Source organism: Haliotis cracherodii, unplaced genomic scaffold, assembly GCF_022045235.1.
Source record: "Haliotis cracherodii isolate W230 unplaced genomic scaffold, xgHalCrac1.p SCAF_23, whole genome shotgun sequence".
NCBI lineage: Eukaryota > Metazoa > Mollusca > Gastropoda > Lepetellida > Haliotidae > Haliotis > Haliotis cracherodii.
The window spans coordinates 11571142-11586397 of record NW_027266279.1 but is presented as its reverse complement, the minus strand read 5'-3'; the positions used below and the strand labels follow the sequence as shown (position 1 = coordinate 11586397).

Genomic DNA, 15256 nt, shown 5'->3' with positions numbered 1-15256 from the left:
AGAGAAGGATATTATTTTCTGTAAAAGAAACAACAATATGTATTGATAAGTTGTACTTTATATCATGAGCTTACTGCTTCCTGGGCAGAAGCACATTTTATGTAACAGGTACTTCTTTTTAAAAACAATAAAAGAAAAAACAACAACATTGTACCCATCCTCTGCAGTAAGGGTGAGTGTGGCAGGATAGTGAGTGACTGAGTTTGGTTTTACGCCGCTTTTAGCAATATTCCAGCAATATCAGGGCGGGGAACACCAGAAATGGTCTTCACACATTGTACCCATGTTGGGAATCGAACCCGGGTATTCGGCGTGACGAGCGAACGCTTTAACCACTAGGCTACCCGACCGCCCCGGTGGCAGGATAGTAGTGCACTTAGTTGCGACGTAAAATAAAATGGGAAGAGGCCAATGATTTTTGTTTGGGGACGGTTTAAGTCAGTCATCTAGAATCTAAGATAACATTCACAGAAAAATGTACGTGCTCCCAATACCAATCAGATGACATCCTTAACTCAAAGTGACAGATACGATAAAAGCAGAGTGCCCATATAGGTCATGCAATGTACTGGATATAACGATATACCATAATAATTGTGTACATGTATTACCATGACTTCTCCATAAATAAGGTAACCAATACAAATATACAATTACCAATACAAACATAAGATCAAGGCTCCAGATAATTGGTACTTCTTATTTTAATTTTGGAGTACTTGCAAAACTAAAGAGTACACTTAGAGTACTGAATGGGATTTAATGGATTAATCTTGTATTCCTATTTTGTGTAAACATGTCAATAAATAATTACTTTCTTTATGTACACGTCTCTTATATAATGCGCACCAAACTCTAGGATATTCAGATATTCAGAGGAGAATCTAGTATCTTTGCTCATGGTAATGTCTTTGCATTGGGGGAAAAACATCAAAACTCTTATGACGGTTATAATGTGCACCCCCCTCTACACAGCTGTGTTGTTTGGGGAAAAGTGTGCACTATACCAAAGAAAATACCATGCTTGAAATCAGAGAATAATTTTGGGGAAATACATCTTCTAATGAATGTTAGATCGTACATGTTTGCTGTGGTGCATATCTGATACGTTTTCTAAATTTTCCCCCACCATATCATTCATATTTTCATCTGTACATATGCTGATACAGCCTTTATCTGGAGCCCAGAAATATTTTATAAAAGACTTTTCACAACACTGCAGCAATAGTTCAGGTATCACAGGGACAAGTAGAAGTTGACCCTTTTTAAGGGTTTTGCCATATGTTATCTTCATAAGGACTAGTGGACGAAAACTGTTAGTTTCTACCTCTGCAATGCAACAGTTTGTTTTGTTATTTAACTGTAATTTAAACCAAATTTAAAATTAACCAAAATAAGGAACTCTGAAAAATTATCTGTCTGTGGCATGAAGTAGATCATGTTAAGGAAAGAAATCAAATTTAAGTAATAAAGTTCAACTAAACTTGAATGAAGACCATAAAACAAGCACATTTCAAGTCCCTCGAAGCAGTTCCAGTGGCAGGCTGCTCAATTTGCACAATAACCAGAGAATGCCCACGGCCAGGTCTCACCTTTTAATGACGTCTCAACCCGAGACTTCTGCTCTGACAAAACTGAAAGCACATTTAGTTCTGTACATGTCTTGAATCGGCAACATATTTCCTTATAATATACCTGTAAATATTTACTACAGGAAATATCTTAATAGGTGGGGTGAGAGTGGGCTTAATGTTGTGTGTCTGTGTGCGTGTGACTTGAGTCAGTTTTTTGTGCTAGCCAGTTTTATAGTGCATGCTGCATTTTAACATGGACACCCTAGTAATTGTATTATCCTTTGATGTTGGGCACCAGGCATAAACTACATCTTATACTGCATGTACAGTGATCAAGGTATCTGCAGTGAGCAATAGGCTTGATCCTGGTGAACATGACACAAGCATTCCCCTCAATCTTTTGAGACCAACTGTCATTTCCTCATGGCGACGGTCAGGCATTTTCATGAGTGTCTTGGCAAAAGTGTGATTAACAATGTTCAGAACAGTGAAAACTTTCCTAATAATCACTTCTGAACATGCTCGTTTCAGGGCTACAAATATTGTGTGTCTTTGTTGAGGTATGGGGGTTATGACAGTCGTTGTGCTACAATCGCTTCATGAGGCCCGAGTGTGAATTTAGAGGGGCACTCGTCTCTTTGAAGTTTTTGGCCACAGTATTTTAATTTAAGCATTCCCTAAATCTTAGACATTTAGCAAGAAGGTTACAACTAAGACCCTATGAGTTGGGAAGAGAGCCCAAAGTGATGCAGATCTTGGGCTGGGACGATTCCAAATTTACTACCTGGGTACCCAACCCTCCCCAAGTAGCCACTGTATGGTACAAAATGTCCGATTGGGAACTGTTTCAACAGAGTTCTCACAAAAATTATTTAGCTACACTTACAAAACGATCTGATCATGCATACACCATGTACACAGAAGTTGATTGAATGTTTATCTTTATTCAAACATATAAAAGTCAGAAGAATTGTGTGCACAGTCCAAATGTCATCTACAATATATCACATGGCTAACCACGGGGACAGGTGGTTCTGATGGTACAACTACAAGCTATATAACAGCAGCCTGTGAGTTATCAAGTCTGAACCAGACAATCCTGTGATCGATATTGTGAGTTGTGGTATGATGACATGTAACCATGGTAACCAATCAAGTCACCGAGCCTGACCATCTGATCCATTTGGTCACTACTACCAGCATAGGTTGCTTGTGACCTATTCCAACCAGGAATGCCCATGGCGTCGGTCAGTAATATTCCCGTGGCATCCATCTTCCAGTAGGACCAGGCAAACTACTGGTCCACAGCATCATGGAATTTGCACACGGGGCAATATCTTCATCAGCTGATGAACTTCAACAAATACAACTTCAATCCTTAACAACTTTCATTTTCATGATCATCATGACACGGGCACAAACATTCTGAATGATGATAGACTGTGCTGATAGATATACAGTGCTTCCCATGAACCCAGCATTGACAGGTCAAAAGTGTGCACCATGTGCACTGCCAAGTCGGCAGCTTTGATGATGTCACCTCTCAAATTTGCTTGAACTGACAATCGTCCCGTGCACCATCAAATGTAATATTGAGGTAAGTGTATCATTGCACCCCAAGCATTGGAGGTCAAGTTTGCATAACAGTGAGAGAGTGAATTGGGTTAAATACCACTATGAACAGTATTCCAGTTATTATGTCACAGCATGTCAGAGTAATCTCGGAGGACAGCCTGAAGTGATGCAGGTCTCAGACATTTATCACTTTGGTATAGTTAAAACCAAGAGCACAGGAATGGTGCTGACAAACCTAGAAACATTGGTAAGAACGGGGATTCAGACCCACAATCATTGGTATCTGGCATGCCCAAGGGACAAGATTCTGCACAGTGAATTGCAGTGTCTTACATGACAGGTCCATCCATGGCCCCTTTTGCATAACAGTAGCAACTCGGGTATTTCTACAGCTTGTTATCAACAACATCTATCAAACACGAACGTCAAACAAGGTTTGACAGGGCAACCAAGCCACAAGTCTTTAGACTGGAGAAAAGTTTTACATCTTTTATGGGACCTGTAGTATTTCCCTCAAACATGTCAAATGCATTATGCTTCAATCTTAATCCAATTTTATTGTTGACTCTTTGCATTTAAGTCATGGCATCTACCTCTGTCACGTTATCACTGATGTAATCCCCTTTACAAGTCACACTGGTTAAACCTCTGAATCAATTGCATAAAGAAGTCTGAGGACATAATCACTGATTGTGCTAGCTTAGAAAAAATGACAGCCTTTTCATCTTTAGGTGAGGGAATGAGTTGGGTTTTACACCACTTTTCGCAATATTCCAGCAATATCATGGCGGGGACACACTTGAAACAGGCTTCACATATTGTACCCATGTGGGGAATCGAACTTGGGCCTTTGGCATTATAGTGAGTGAGTGAGTATGGTTTTACGCCGCTTTTAGCAATATTCCAGCAATATCACGGCGGGGGACACCAGAAATGGGCTTCACACATTGTACCCATGTCGGGAATCGAACCCTGGTCTTCGGAGTGACGAGCGAACACTTTAACCACTAGGCTACCCGACCGCCCCTTTGACATTATAAGCGAATCCTTCAACCACTGCACCCTTTTTTGTGTCACACATTCATCAATCCTTCAAAAATCTAAGTCCTATTAATTACATTTTGGGGTCAAATTAACACTTTAGCAACTCTGAAAACAAAACACATTGTAGATTGTGCAGTATAATAATCGCACTTCATGGAATGACAAAGGTATTGTGCAAACTACTAGTGACAAAAATGTGACATACAAATAAGTAATCTTCATCGCATCAATAACGATTTTATGAAAGTATACATTCCTTAACACAACGAGGAACTGACAACTGTTTATCCACTATTAATTATTAACGAGTAAACAGTTCTGTCGGCTGTTGTGTACAGCTCGGTTGAGTCATGAAAATCATACGCTGTTCATCTGCTGTGATTATGCAGATGGAGACAATCATAGGCAATTTATGATCGATGAACAAGCTTACCTTGCAATTGAGCAACTTTAGATTCATCAGACCGTCGGTATCTCTCTGCAGAAGCTTCTGCCTCGCGTAAGCGGCCTTGCGAAGAATTGTATAAATATAACAAATAAACACAACCTAATAACGTAGCAGCAATAACAATTAGCTTCACCGGTGGTCCTCCTCGCTTGTTCATTGTCTTTGCAATTTAAACTTCGCTTGAATTAGTAGACTCGGGTTGCCACCTCACACGTTTTGAGTTCTCCTCCAAATTGACACGGATAGTTTTATACTATTTTCCTGATGACGTATGATATACGACAGGTGCGTGTTCGACCGTGACGATGGGTCGAAGCGTATTAAGGCGCAGGTTGCTGAAACTTGTGGTTTCATGTGTGCACATGAGAAGGTAAATCATTTATTCTGCATGTAAATCATTAATGTAATAACAGCTTTTGCGATAAATAAATATTCTCTTAGGTTTGTTGTGATATTTTAAGATCACCATTCTAGCTAGTTATTAAAGACAGGTTTTTACTTCTACCGCATGATGATAATTTCACAGTATATGTGCATAACATGTTGAATGGTTCTTTTTAAGAACTGCAAGATACAAAGAATGGCTTTTTTCACTGTCCGCTTCAAATAACGAAACCAAGATAAGTGAAAATCTAAACACAGAATTATCGCTTATACTTTTTCTGCAATATTGTGGAGAGGTGTGAGTTTCTCGATTCAACCATTTATTAAAGTATAGAATTTAGTTCATTCGGTCAACAGTCCATCATTAACTTTAATTTTTCAACAAAGCATTTGTTTAACATGTGATGTAAAAAATTTACGTTCCTCCAAACTTATTTTGGAACAACATTGTTCGAATCAGCTGAAGACTGAAACATTTCTTGCAGCAGTTTTTAAGCATATACTCTCTATTTTCTGGGACATGGCGACGTGTCGGGCTGTGTAATCGACTTCTAATGCATTTCTATTGCAAGTCAAACATTTATTTCTCAGTGACAACTTTAAAAATAGAATACATGAAAGGGAAACATAAAATAAATAATTGCATACGTATGCTATGTATCCGTATATATCGAATAAGCACAGATAATCGTCAGTTGACGCTGTCTCTAAGGGAGGTAACTACTATGCCCACACCAAAGGGGAGTAATTTGCGCGGCCGCGCCTTTGAGAGTACTGGTTTACGATCAACAGGTTTGACAGGTTCGACCACAAATTGGTGCGTCAAACATTATGACGTATTGCATGTTAATTATTCTAAATGGGTAAAAATCCCAAAACCGATAAATTTTCTGATTATCAACTTGCAAAAAATAAAAGTGTCCCAAATATAATTTTTCTCTTGATATTAGAGAATATGATACTTCAGAAGTACTTTCTACTTCTAGTTTAATGCAGTGCATTGATGTGTTTAATTAATTAGAAAATAATTAATGAATTAGTCGAATCCGCTAGGACATTCAACTCCATTACGGATCACAAAATGGAAAGTAATTTTAATAGTGCTAGGTTGCTTTGAAATATAAAATCATATTCAGCAAAGTCATTTACATGAAAGACGGTATCCAGATATAGTATTTTTCATCTTTTGTCACAACATATAATATCATTAATCCTAATCTAAAGTTAAAACTCATAAAAATAACAAAGTTTTTCGTCGGTTGTCAAAAGAAGTCATCTATTAAAAAAATCCTGACATAACAGTTGAGTTTGTTCTAACAGAGTTGTAACTCATATATTTAGTTATTGTTCTGTAGCATAAAATAAAAACCTTTTCATCCCTTTTGAGATGAAATGTGAAAATACATGTACTGTATTGTGTTACTTGTTAGGGCTTTGGTACTCATGGTTTATGAGCCAGGTATACTGCAGTAATGGCATACAAAAGTGGGTCTACTAAATTACTAATGTTCAACCCTTTGTATAGACGTTGAAATAAATAAACACAAAGCTGCTTAAAATGCCATTTTAGATGACTATAATATAATTACAAAACTCACAATTGTAATGATCAAGTTCCAGATCAATCATAACATCAACACTGTCAGAAAATATGTTGTTTATACATGCATAATGAAATTGCTTTCTGCAGCCAAAACACAATAGCCAGGCACTCTATCAATGTAAAAGACAACAGTTCTGTCTTCAATAATTAGTCCACTGTCTGAAAGGGGGCTATCAATAGAATCAAATCCACATTTTGCACAGGTCCTAACATCTTGTTCATCAGAAACATCAGAGCAGTCTGAGTGACTATTTTTAAAAAAGTTCTTATAACAGACTGGGGGAAAATTATTTGTCAGGTATAGGGTTAAAATAAAATAAAAAATTCTTGAAGAAAAACAAAGCTATGTACTGACAACAACTATCGAAATTGTGCAGATGACACAAATCTTTCCTCTCCATTACGCTGTACAGCATTACAGAGTTGAGTATAACGGAGTTGAGAAACCTTACTATAAATGGCTCATATCCGACCATGCTTTGCTTTTTATGGAAAATAAAATACTCATTGCTAACATGGTCTTACTAACCAATTTCTCTTGGAAAAGTGAAGGAAATTAGAATGAGATATAGGTCTATAGACAGTGTAACAGAGTTGAGGCTTAGAAAACATACTGTACTTAACAGACATATCTTGATGTCATTGGCTTGAACATTGTACCTAAATGTGGCATCTATCTATCACCAGCAGATGATCTTCATACACATGTTGCCATAAGAGGAAGCGTATGAGAGTTATCTCCCATAGCGCAGTTATTTTTTTAGTATTGGTACGTTGTACTAGAAGTTGAGTGCCTTGTGAGTGACATCTTTTTTTTCCTAATTTTTTTTTTTTTCAATTAGGTTTTAGATAAAAATGATAGAATACATGTAATTAATGTTCATTTGAGAGTCTGAAAAACAAAATTTGTTACATTTTTATAATATTTAGATATAGATTAGGTATTTTCTTTCATAATGGTCCAGCTGAGGGACAGCCATGTTTTAAGTAAATCCAGAAAATATTTGCTTATAAACAAACAAATATTAACTTGAAATTACATTTTTTTAGCATTTTACATTTGAAGAAAGGTAATCTGCTTGTGAATAGCCTTGAAAAGGAAATCAAATATTTTAAAATACATTTCTGCAAACAAACTACTGATGTACAGGTCAAGTGGGAAATTGATACGGTGTTGAGATTTTCACCCCAATGACATTTGAAGAAAACAAAGTATTTTTTAACTTGTTATCTGGCAACTACTACATGGTGTAAACTTGAACTTTTGACAGCAAATTTGAGATCCCTTTTTATGAATATACTACTCAAAAGAAGTTGAGGATCACCACCACCTCATTCTTTCATATTACTATACTTAATCTATAGTTATGAACAAATTTACACATTTTTGAACACTGATTAGTAACCCGTGATCTATGAAGATTTCGACAAAGGGTGCATGTTAATTGATTTCTTCAGACTAAACAAACAGCCAAAAAGAACGATGGAAGCTCATCTGATGTTGTTATTTGGAAATACCCCTGATGGTTATAGTTTAACAACAATAATAATAATAATAATAATAAGGTATCCCTGATTCTGAAATACCCCTGATGATTATAGCTCAATAATAAAAAAAAGCATCCCTGATTTTTTGGATTTCGGAATGCTTTACGTGCCGATGTAAAAACAACATACTTTGTTGAAAGGGTTAACCAATAATACGTTGATTGATTGCTCATTGTTATCTAACTCAGTGGATTTTTTTAAGAACCATGGACATTATGAAAATAGTTGTCACTTGTGTTATCTCAGCTGACCTTTGAGACTTGACACCTGTGTGAAACAACTGAAACAAACTAAGTGATGACTTGAGAAACTAAAATCTTAGATTGTTACAGAGACACGTGATATCGAATAACTTTCTTTGTGCAGCTGCAGATGTATGGGATATTGTTAATTTATGTTGATATTCGCGGTTACATTCCTCTAGCTGCCTAAAATTATACATAAAACTTTGGTAGGTTGTTATTATGATATTTGCATTTTGTTTTCATTCATTTGCTGGAGCATTGAACAGAATTAGTCTTGTTCCTCTACGTCTTAGTTGGAAGTTCTTCGATGCACGATAGACATTGTTTTCACGAGTCTTTTCCTTTGTTAGCTTGTATATGTTACATTCAATGTGTAAAATGTGATTCACTCAGGCAATTCATAAAATGTCTAAATATTTCAGTCATTTTACAATTTGACTGAAAGATATGTCCATTTATTTAACAGATTGACTAAAAATGATTAAGATGTTCAAAAGGGCTTAAAAACGTCACAATAGATTAATTATTAATTACGCCAGGATTAGAATCCAAACAATATAGAAATGTAGTTTTAATCCTAACATTTTCACTTGGTGATGATGTTAAAACATAAAAATGTTTTGAATTCGTTATCATGATAATACAGATGGACATATTTTTCAGTAAATTTGTAAAATAACTGAACATTTAGGCATTTAATAAATTGCCTAAGTGAAAAGTTTACACATTTTGACTATAAAAATATAAACACGATAATGTAAGCAATGCTCAGGTGAAATATTTACTTTGTGTTGCAAGTCAAAATAGTGTATGAAAATCATACAATTACCTAACAAGTGACTTATCAAAACTTTGTCACCATTACCGATGCTACCCACAAAGATAACTGTATTTCCTTTTGTTGATCAATGTGACCATGCGCCCTTATACTATCAATAAAAGTGAAAAAAAGCACTTACGAATGGCACAGCACAGGTCGCGAACTTGTCCAGACTTCTGCTCTATCATCCGGGTACCCTCAATAACAAAGGCAACAACCAGTCCCTGGGAATTGCTTTAGATCAGTGCCTCTTGATTGCTTTTGAATTATGCCTTATAATTTAGAAACTAACCTAGACTTTGTAAAATTGATATAATCTATTATTATAAATAAACTGGACCCACTTCTACCATTGCTTCATTTTGAGTCCAGTTTGACTGACACAAGGCTTAAGATTGACATCAAATCCATTCACACTGTTCTGTCATGACTGAAACGTGGTGACATCGCCAGTACTGGACTCGGCTCTTTATCCAGTGCAACTGAGAATGTCTTGTACCATTAGGACTTACCTCCCCATATTAATAATAAGGAATTGTGTCTACGAGTTTGCATTGTCTATAAATATTCCGCATCCCATATCAGTCTTCTGACTACCATATTAGACGTAATAAGCGCCTCGCTCTAATAAGCGCCCACGGCGATATTGGTTAATATATTGGCTTATGATCAATCCCAATTAGCACCCCTTCCGATTGATCAATGTACACAAGACTTATTTATTCGTGTATAATACGCAATCGTGTGTTATATGCTCCCTTAATTACGGGCAATTTAATTTTGGAAAATATATCTGTCGTGTATAATACGCACAGACTTTTCTTTTGTATCATTTCAGGCTGTCAGCTTAAACCACGAAATTTACAATCTTTCAAATCTGTTTTTTCTCTCATTAAAATTATATGCTCATAAGAGACCCCTATTTCTAATTTTGAGAGTGCCCTAAGCGCTTATTACGTCGATTACGGTAATTAAACATGTCAAGGAAACCCTTGTGCGAGGCCGCAATTTTATCTGCATTGCCCATCTCTCATTGAGGAGTCATTTTTGATTGCTTATTGATTTCAAGCCATCCAATCAAATTATACTCATACGCAATATAAGAGATGAAGATTATGACATCTCTTCCCAAATGAAGCTATTGAAGTTACTGGGTCCGGGTTTTATCATTTTCCAAAGGAGACTCCAGTATGATACAGTTGATAACCAAGGATGCAGGGATACATGTTCAGCAAGTTTGTTCCGAAGAATGATTTGTTGGTGTCACTTTCAAACTGAACTGATTGAGAAATGACATGCTTGTTCATCCTGTAGCCAGCAATGTTGAAGCTGTTTCATGGCAACCTTTGAGAAATCAAGCCTGGATCATATAAACCAGTAAACAATGCTGCTTGTAAGGGCCTCAGCCATCATGATCTCACACAGCCGAGTTATTTCATGAGATCACGAGTTCAGTTACTATCCATACGCCCCATGCAATCTCTGAAATAGTCGGCAAGTTTGGGGCCTAGTTGACCCCACTGTGAAAAAAACAGAGAGACCTAACAGTCTGTTTAATGGTTTATTTCTTTATAAGAATTACAGTATGATTAGAATTTGAAGCATTTGCTTTGCTTGTAACAATCAACAAATAATATGCTTCTGGATAAAGGCAAGAAATATAGACAAACACCAATGCACATGTAAAGCGGCTAATGCTTTCAACTTTGGCTCGACAGATGATTGAAAACAGTATATATTCACCATGTTCTCCATGATACCAACAGTGAGTGAGTGAGTGAATGTTGTTTCATACCTCAGCAATATTCAAAGCATGTCATACCTGTAATTACTGGAGTCTGGGACAGGTACACCAGTGGTCAACAATCTAAGATGTCAGGGAACGATGACATTAAATCAACCAGGTCTCTCATACAAGTACATGTACTCTGCCCAAGAATCCCCAGGTAGGACAAGCATGCGATACTGGGAACACTATTCTGCCCCAGAATCTCGAGGAAGGATTAGTATGGGGAAATATGTACCTGTTCTGCCCCAGAATCTCTTGGAAGGATTAGCATGGGGAAATATGGACCTATTCTACCCTGGAACCCCCAGTAAGGACAAGCCTGAGATACTACAGACCTATTCCGCTTAAGATTTAGAGCATTTAGTGCTATTAAACTATTATGCCCCGGAATCTCCAGGTGGGACAAGCATGGGGTACAAAACCTGTTCTGCCCCAGAATTACAAGGAAGGACAATCATTGGCAACTATGGACCCATCCTTTCCCGGAATCTTGAATTCTATGAAACCTATTATGCCCGAAATCTCCAGGTAGGACAAGCATGTAATAAGAGGGACTATTCTGCCACAGAATCCCCAGGCAGGACAAGCATGGGGAACTGAGGACCTTTTACTTCCCTGGAATCTCCAAGGAGTATGATACTAAGAAAACAATACGAGGATGAAGCTGTCTAGTTATGAGACAGGCAAGTCAAACTCAAGAAAGAACTTAGTCCTCACACAATTAAAGAAATGAAAAAAATAAATGAATGAAACACATTCTAAGATTAACCACCAATACAAATTTCTGAACACACTAAGGGAAATATTAATGAATATAAAAGCAAAAAAATATCTGAAATGAAAGAGACACATTCTGTGGCTCCTTAGTATTTCACATAAACACATGAAGGCTGAAAGTTAAATAACTGTTAATCACAGTGAACAGAGCAGAGTTTTAAAGGCAATACCAATTTGAAATACCTTAAGTTTGTTGGTGAACAATATTAAAACTCACAAAGGAAGACCTGAAATGCTGACCATTTCCATCTGATTCTGAAAACGGCAAACAGTGCTACAGACAGGTCCTTGCACCTGGCACTGAATATTTTTTTTATATTGTAGGGTGAGTTAGTAGGGTTTTATGCCGCTTTTAGCAATATTCCAGCAATATCACGGCTGGGGACACCAGAAATGGGCTTCACACATTGTACCCATGTCACTAATTGTTCAGCAGTTATCAGCTTGATGAGGGAGGAAATCCTGAAGTGATGCAGCTCGAAGATGTTTAACATTTTATATATTATTTCACACAAAGAACCCATTTAAGCAATGATGCCAGGACCTCAAGTGGCATTAGCCAAACACATTCACAATTAGGCAACTGCCATGATGTAACTGGAATATTGCTATAAGTGGCACAAATACATAATTACTGATAAAACGAAATATATATATATATGAAAATTTAATAGTTCAATTTTGATTTGTACATTGAGAATTATGGTTGTTGATAGCCATGATGAGTTTCAAACTTTAATGTGGCTCTGTGTTGATACAAAATATTTCTTGCTTTGTATTTTTCTACGATACTAACCTCATTTCCAGATTCTTCTAAACAAACACGCAACGCTACAGCTTGTACCAGACGTACCCACATATAAACTGACTTCTCTGAATACATTGAAATCAGTGCCGTGCAGATTACCGTATTCGACGTAATAAGCGCCCCGCTCTAATAAGCGCCCACGGAGACATTTGCTAATATATTGGCTTATGATCAATCCCAATTAGCACCCCTTCCGATTGATCAATGTACACAAGACTTATTTATTCGCGTATAATACGCACTCGTGTGTTATATGCACCCTTAATTATGGGCAATTAAATTCTTGAAAAAGATATATGACGTACATAAACACTTCAGGCTGTCAGCATAAACCATGAAATTTATCTTTCAACTCTGTTTTTTCACCGAAATAATATTCTAATAAGAGCCCTCTACTTCTAATTTTGAGAGCGCCCTGGGCGCTTATTACGTCGAATACGGTATCAGGGTTTCTCCGCACATCACAGGTCATTGAACAACAAAGATGAGTTAGGGAGTTTATAATGCTTATAGGTTTGAACACTATTCAGTCTGGCAGGACTTTTTGTTTGGGCCCAAAAATTCAGGTCAGTATGTCAGAATTTCTTTTTAATAAAATTCCAACTTCAAATAAATTATTTCATTTCCTCAAAATGTTATGTGAGTGAGTTAAAATTTAATGCCACATCAACAGTTTCTCAGCCATATAGTGACACTGATGAGTAGGGGGGAAGAGTGAGTGAGTATGGTTTTACGCCGCTTTTAGCAATATTCCAGCAATATCACGGCGGGGGACACCAGAAATGGGCTTCACACAATGTACCCATGTCGGGAATCGAACCCGGGTCTTCGGCGTGATGAGCGAATGCTTTAACCACTAGGCTACCTGATCGCCCCAGGGAGGAAGAAAAAAGAAATAAAGAGGGGCAGGAGGAAGATATATTTTCAACAGGTCTGATTTATAAGTATTTTAAATACTGGATCTATATTGACAGAAACATTAAATGAGGTGGGTTGTTAAACATTTGACATTTCTAGTCGGTTGAATATATATGAAAAAACGCTTTTTAATTTTTCACGTTTCAAGTTTTGTTTTGAAACACGTGAGCGTGGACATGGTGCTGTCCAACAAAGGGTCTAAACCAGAACAGCTCCTAGATCTGTACAAAAAAATTCATCCAATCATCAGACATCTAAGGGACGCTACTCTGCAGCTAATTGCAATGCATGAGACCACAAAGAGATTTGTGCACCCACGTCCACCCTTGTTCAGCATACACAGAGGATTGTAAGCACAGCCTAAGTGCTGTATTGTATGGTGCGAATGTCTCTGAAACCTTGCCTTATAAAAATGCTATGTTTGTTGAAAGCCCACATGATACATGAATACCAACTTGAACAAGAATATATGCTTTCCATACATGGCAGTACACAAATAAATGCAAAACTCACATCCATATTCTTGTGAATAATGAACAGGCAATGATAAATTCTAGGGTAGATGAAATGAAGTATGCATACATATGATTCTGACAGTAACCTCACACAAAACACGGGTACCAACTGCTATGACTGATGTAAGAGATTTTAGGAGTGCTTACTGAGGTTTCTTAAAAGTTTTTGCCCAATTTCCTCATGATATTAGATGCTGAACAATTCCACACAAATGTAAAAGTAGTTTCATGGACGTGTCGTAAGTAGAGTAAACGGTGGCCATTACACATTCAGGTACAGATGAGACGCACAAAAAGAACACTTTCAAGGTTTCATGTGAGTTGCCTATGAGATTCCCCATCCCAACCCTCAAGCTGGAGTGAACACTCTCACTCGTATCAGACCTAGGTACCCTGTCCCAACCCTTGTGCTGGGGTGAACCCTCTTTCGTATCAGACCGAGGTACCCCATCCCAACCCTCAAGCTGGAGTGAGCACCCTCACTTGTATCAGACCTTGGTACCCCGTCCCAACCCTCAAGCTGGAGTGAGCACCCTCGCTTGTATCAGACCTAGGTACCCTGTCCCAACCCTTGTGCTGGGGTGAACACTCTCTCGTATCAGACCGAGGTACCCCATCCCAACCTTCATGCTGGAGTGAGCACCCTCACTTGTATCAGACCTAGGTACCCTGTCCCAACCCTTGTGCTGGGGTGAACACTCTCTCGTACCAGACCAAGATACCCCATCCCAACCCTTGTGCTGGGGTGAACACTCTCTCGAATCAGACTGAGGTTCCCCATCCCAACCCCAGTGCTGGAGTGAACACTCTCTCTCGTATCAGACCCAGGTACCCCATCTCAAAGTTCAGTTTTGTGCCACATATTATTGTGTGTCACCGCTATGGAGGTCAACATATGGTGGAAATATCCATTTGAAAGCCAAAGCATAGATTTGTAAGTAAAATCTGTAAAATGTGTAAAAGATTTGGAGTTTTCTGTAAAATACTACATTTATGTTTGTTTTTAACAACTGTCACCCCAAATTCATCACCCTTTACTCTCTCACTGTTTTAAATAGTTTCCAATATGGAGGCTGTCATTGATGACAATGATAACAAAAATAAGCTATACAGTCGGGTACAGGAACACAAAACTGTCATAAATGGATTTATGCTGAACATTTTCATCAACATTCATATCAACATATCAAAAGCATTGTAAAAAAGAC

General features: G+C 37.6%; 1 protein-coding gene across 1 annotated transcript in view; it reads right to left on the bottom strand.

Moving 5' to 3' along the window:
- Positions 1 to 4873, bottom strand: part of LOC139471564 (Golgi integral membrane protein 4-like) — an 80247-nt gene extending 75374 nt beyond the window's left edge. Inside the window, exons 1-2 of the mRNA XM_071253942.1 lie at positions 4627 to 4873; positions 1593 to 1634 (exon numbers count right to left, since the gene is read on the bottom strand). Coding sequence (XP_071110043.1) covers positions 1593 to 1634; positions 4627 to 4798 — 214 coding nt within the window. The 5' untranslated portion in view covers positions 4799 to 4873. The remainder of the gene's footprint in view (positions 1 to 1592; positions 1635 to 4626) is intronic.
- Between the last annotated feature and the right edge of the window lie 10383 nt (positions 4874 to 15256).